General features: G+C 55.4%; 1 protein-coding gene and 1 non-coding gene across 3 annotated transcripts; both read right to left on the reverse strand.

The window, feature by feature from the left end:
* Positions 1-2,212: 2,212 nt before the first annotated feature.
* RPL12 (ribosomal protein L12) lies at positions 2,213-5,005 on the reverse strand. Of its 2 annotated transcripts, XM_030233721.2 has the most exons (7): positions 4,839-5,005; positions 4,683-4,756; positions 4,276-4,374; positions 3,546-3,627; positions 2,910-2,996; positions 2,397-2,509; positions 2,213-2,309 (listed from the first exon to the last, which is right to left on the reverse strand). In XM_030233721.2, exons 1-7 carry the CDS (start codon positions 4,873-4,875, stop codon positions 2,304-2,306), a joined length of 498 nt encoding a protein of 165 aa, XP_030089581.1. In that variant the 5' UTR covers positions 4,876-5,005; the 3' UTR covers positions 2,213-2,303. The 2 variants fall into 2 exon arrangements, with proteins under 2 accessions (XP_030089581.1, XP_050836941.1); XM_050980984.1 differs by lacking the exon at positions 3,546-3,627.
* On the reverse strand, positions 3,778-3,905 carry LOC115484708 (small nucleolar RNA SNORA65). The gene has a single exon (XR_003945415.1). It is a non-coding gene; the product is annotated as a small nucleolar RNA SNORA65 (small nucleolar RNA).
* Positions 5,006-5,115: the final 110 nt, after the last annotated feature.

A 5,115-nucleotide genomic window follows, 5' to 3' on the forward strand; every position in this document is an offset into this window, starting at 1 on the left:
TCTGCGCTTTGCTGTGCGGCCGCAGCTGCGGGGCCGTGCCCTGCCTGGGGGCAGCGGCCAGGCCCAGCGGGGACAGCACAGAGTTCCCCCAGAGCTGTTGTGGGGTTACCCCAAGAGGGTCCCCACCAGGGCAGTTACTGCTAGAACTTCCAGCCTTTCCAGCACTGGGGGTTACTTCAGGATCTTTCAGGGTATCACAGCAATTTTTTGGTTCAGATATCAGCCCAAGGCGTCCTCTACATCTTCATTCCTTCAAAAAACCCTCAAGATTTGTGGAATTCTTCTCCCAAGGCTGCTCCATCTGCTTATCCCCAGCCTGGATTGATCCCAGACTTGCCCAGACCCAGGTGCAGCTCCAGCACTCAGCCTGGTTAAACCTCATGAGGCCCTCATGAGGTTGTCGAGCTTGCTAGAGCTTGTCCAAGTCCCTCTGGATGCCATCACATCCCTCACATTTGTCACTTCACCCTCAGCTTGGTGTCACCTGCAAGCCTGCTGAGGTTGCACTTGATCCCTTCTTCTATGTCATTAATAAAGATACTAAATTCAATTAAGAAGATGGGTTTAAATGTGACGTTAATGTAGGCTGTTATCTTTGGAAACCTCTGTCTCCTTTTGAAGAAGCATGATTTAGAAAAAATTATTTATTGGCAGGGCAAACCCTCCTCCCAAGCACTACTTTGCTTCTACCAGAGCATGTGCCCTCAGGCAGCAAGGGAAAGGAAAGGTTTCGGGTCATGTCCCAGGAGAACTCGCTGTAATGAAATGAAATCATTTTTCCAACTGTTTCCAGCACTGCCAAGTGGACATTACGAGGCTGAACAGCTCCTGAGACTCCCAGGGCTCACTCCAGAGTGGGTTTTCAACAGTAGGGGCACAAAGAGTTTAACAGAGTTTAAAGCAGAGCTGCTGCTGAAGGGGCTGCAGCCTCTGCCAGGCTGCCCAGCCTCAGGTGCCTCAGGTGTGTGAAACCCCTGGAAAGCCTCAGCTGGAAGGGACCCAACTCTCCCCTGGCATGGCAGCCAGGCTGGCCTGGGGTGAGGATGGGGATCCCCCCCAACCTCTGCAGCCCCCTCAGCCTGTGGCCACTCCACACAAAGGTTTTCTCCCCCTGAACCTTATCAGAATTTGTGCCACACAAACCCTTGGAGAGATGGGGCAGGTTACAGAGCACAAACAGCCACACCTATTCAGAGAGCATCCAAATGATTCCCAGCTTGAAACATGGTAACAGGGTCAGTTCCAAAAAAGGAGCCAGATAAATCCACAGAAGATCCTGAGCTGGAAGGGACCCACCAGGATCAGCCCCTGTCCCTGCCCAGACCCTCCCTCCAACCCCACCCTGGGCATCCCTGGCAGCGCTGTCCAAAAGCTCCTGGAGCTCTGGCAGCCTCGGGGCTGTGCCCATGCCCTGGGGAGCCTGGGCAGTGCCAGCACCCTCTGGGGGAAGAACCTTGCCCTGAGCTCTAGCCTGACCCTGACACAGCTCCAGCTATTCCCCCAGCATGGCAAATCCCTGGAATTTCAGCTGTATTTTTCTTCTCGGCTGCCTCAGAACAAGGCCCTACAATCAGCTGGGGGAAAACACAGATGAAAGTGCAGAGCCACAAACTCTGCTGGTTTTGACTCCATCAGCTGCACGTGGAGCTGGGGACAGGGCGAGAGGGGCCAGCACAGGCCGGGAGCCCGGGCAGAGGTGCCCAAGACACAGCCACACCAGGCAGGGACAGGTGACAGACACATCCCTGAGCTCCTGGCATTCTCATGGCTGAGAATACCCAGGTCAGGCTTTGCTCAGTTTCACTTTAGGAGTGAGGAGGGTCCAGCTCTCCTCCACACTGACAGGGACACACTGGCATGTCCTAGACAACTGGGGTCTGCCAGGGCTTGTGGATTTGATTAAAATGGGCTTTTTTGATCATGCCCTTCCCTGTCACTACAGCCCTACTTCAGGCTCTGTGGCTCTCAAGTCACCAGGGGAGTGACCCAAATATCATCAGGGAGCAAATGGATCTCATTTTGAACAAGCAAGGCTAAACCTCCTGCTCTTATTCACTCAATTTTTTTAACAGCCACACTTCCATCCCTGCCCCAATCCACCCAGAACGGGCATGGACACACCCCACTAAAGGTGCTGTATTTCCAGAATACAAGGGGAGATTCCCCAAAGGAAAATTCACAGCATGGTACAGGGACAAACCAAACCAGTAAATGTTTGCAGACAGCTGGGTCTTTATTTTAGTATTTAAAGCGCTACAAAAAACTGAAGGAGCCTTCATGTGGCAACTTCCTTTTCTGCAGTCTTAGCTCTGTTAGAAAAAGCAAACACAGCTCATTAGTGGAGTCTTTCAGAATTAGATGTTGTACATTAATTTCAGTCAGAGCTGGGTACTCACAGCTGGGCACTCGATGGCACCACTGTTGATGTCATCGATGATGTCGTGGGGATGTCTCCCATCAATGCTGCAGCCCACGGACTGGGCAGTGCCAAGGATCTCCTTGATGGTCCCTGCAGCAGCACACACAGCCTGTTACTGCTTTACCAGGGGAAAACATCTGAGGAGCTTACCTGGAGCAGCCTGGGCTAGGGGAAGGTGTCCCTGCCCATGACAAGGGGTGGAAGTCAATGAGCTTTAAGGTCCCTTCCAACCCAAGCCAGTCTGGATTCTGACAGAGAACTCCTCAAAGCTCTCAGCTGCCCCTCTCCCCTCAGGGATCTGCAGGCTGGAACCTCAGGGCTCACCAGGGATCATCAATTCCCTTTACCTAGATCTTACACCCTAGACTCCCCCAGGAAGACACTGCAAACTCCCTGTGCCCTTCCCCTCCCCAGGTGTTGGAGCTCAGCTGGGAACCCTCCCTCGCAGGAAATGGAGCATTGAGCATTCCCTGCACACCCCAGGACTCACCCGAGAGCTCCCGGGCCAGGGAGCGGTGCCGCATCTGCCGCGCGATGTTGACAATCTCGTCGAAGGTGACGCTGCCACTGTGCTTAACTGGGAAGGAATGGCAGCAGTGAGGGCACCTGGGCACTGCCAGCTCCCTGCTCCCTCTGGGAGCACCATTCGCAGCACTCAGACTCCCCAACTGCTCCTTCCAAGCTGTCATTTCTGCCAGCTCCCCTGGCTGTGCCAGGCCTTGTGACAGAGGACAGGCCCAGGGGCAGGGGCCTGCTCTACCCAAGCTTTGCCAGAGTAGCTGGGGCTGCCCCTGGATCCCTGGCAGTGCCCAAGGCCAGGATGGACACTGGGGCTGGGAGCCCCCTGGTACAGTGGAAGGTGTCCCTGCCATGGCAGGGATGGCATTGATGAACTTTTAAGTCCCTCCCAACCCAAACCAGCCCATGACTCCATAATCTGCCATAATTTCCTCAAACACTGAGCTCTGCTGATGTGCAGAGCTGGTACTCTGGCACTGCAGGGATGCCCAAAACCCGCCTTGTGTCCCATTTGCCAGTTTGTGCTGAATAATCCCAGAGAAAGGTACTGGTATTTCCTCTCTTTTAACCCCAAAATATTGAGAACCAAATCCAGGGGAACACTTACTGTTCTTCTGCTTCTTCCTGTCACGAGGTGGCTCCTTCAGAGCTTTGATAATCAGAGCAGAAGCAGAAGGAACAACCTCTATCTAAATACAAAGAAATTAATTTCCTCCCCCCATTCTACATTACGAATGAAGATATTGAATTAACCTGTTAATTATTTCAGCAAAGGTAATTGCCAGAGCAGTGTGGGGTTGATCAGTTCCCTCATGCTCCGGGTTTTTTGTGCTGCAGAAATCTGTTCCCAGGTTTTCGGCACAGGCCTCCCCACAAGCAGGAGAGGACTGCTTCCTGCCTGGGGCTTCCTCTCAGCTCACCACTGGAATGTACCAGCCACAGACATCAGAACAGGTACGGTGGCAGGTGGCTACAGGAGTTGGCAAGATTTTTAATTAAATATTTCTATACTGCTTTAAATAAAGCTTTTCTGCTGGTTCGATGTTCTGTAGAATGAATAAATAATCTGCAACAGGATGAAAGTTGAATTTTGGCACATGAGGATAGCTTCTCTGGATCCTGCAGCCTTGCAAGGCTCCACAGACACCCCCCCACCCACGTTTTAAGGTCTTCCCAGAAGACCCCCACACGCCCCCCGTGTGGCACTCATTTTATCCACCTCGGAAGGATGAAGGGCTGAGTCAACCCTGCCGGGATCCGGGCCGGTGCCTGGAGCAGGCGGAGCTCGGGTGGGCTCCACGCCTACAGCACGGCCCGGCCCCTGCGGCGTGCGGTACCTGCGCTTGCCTGTTCTGGATCGTCAGCTTCACCGTGATCCGCAGCCCCTTCCAGTCGCCCGTGGCCTTGGCGATGTCATCGCCCACCTTCTTGGGGGACTGAGGGACGACACGTGGAGGTCACACGGGCTCGGGTTAAAGCCGAGAGCCCCAGAGTGCGCCGGGTGCCCCTCCGAGTGCGGTACTGCTGCACGCAGTACTCCAGGACGGAGCAGCACCGGCAGCTGCTCCCCAGCACCTGCGGAACGCGCACTGTCCCTCCCGCCCAGACCCCGCCGAAATTCCCCCTGGGACTCTCTCGTTCCCCCAGCAGGACACGCTTCCCCACGGCTCTCGGCACGTGCTCGGTCCCTCCCGCCCTCCGCTCCCCCGACCTCTACCGCCGTGTCCCCGTCCCCGGTACGTACCAGTCCCAGGGGTCCGATCTTGGGGGCCAGCGCGGACGTGGCTCCGACCTCGCCGCCGGTGCAGCGCAGGTAAACTGCGGGGACAGCGCCGCGTCAGCCGCGCTCACCGGGCCCCGCGGCCCCCGCCCGCCTCCCGCCCCGCTGCCAGCCACGTACCGACTTTGATCTCATTGGGATCGAACTTAGGCGGCATCGCGGCGGCGGATGGCGGGGATGGAGGCGGATGGAACCCGGAGCGCTAGGCGAGGCCTTCCGGCGGCAGCAGAAAGACAGCGCGGCTGCCGCGGGCCTAACATATACCCTCTGAGATCTCGCGAGGCGACAGGAAGATATAAATACCGGCCGAGATCTCGCGAGAGGTGAAGAGCGGGATCTTTGTAGATGTGTATTTGTATTTCTATATAATATAAATTACATGATTGGATGGATAGAT

The sequence above is a fragment of the Serinus canaria genome, chromosome 17 (genome assembly GCF_022539315.1).
Source record: "Serinus canaria isolate serCan28SL12 chromosome 17, serCan2020, whole genome shotgun sequence".
In the NCBI taxonomy this organism is placed as follows: domain Eukaryota; kingdom Metazoa; phylum Chordata; class Aves; order Passeriformes; family Fringillidae; genus Serinus; species Serinus canaria.

What these genes read in the sequence shown, in the direction of transcription:
- RPL12 (XM_030233721.2), bottom strand. Translation starts at nt 4,875, where the DNA reads ATGCCGCCTAAGTTCGATCCCAATGAGATCAAAGTCG. An exon ending in AGATCGGACCCCTGGGACTG is followed by an intron (nt 4,375 to 4,682) that starts GTACGTACCGGG and finishes GTCGTCCCTCAG; the next exon opens with TCCCCCAAGAAGGTGGGCGA. An exon ending in CCTGGCCCGGGAGCTCTCGG is followed by an intron (nt 2,510 to 2,909) that starts GTGAGTCCTGGG and finishes GTGCTGCTGCAG; the next exon opens with GGACCATCAAGGAGATCCTT.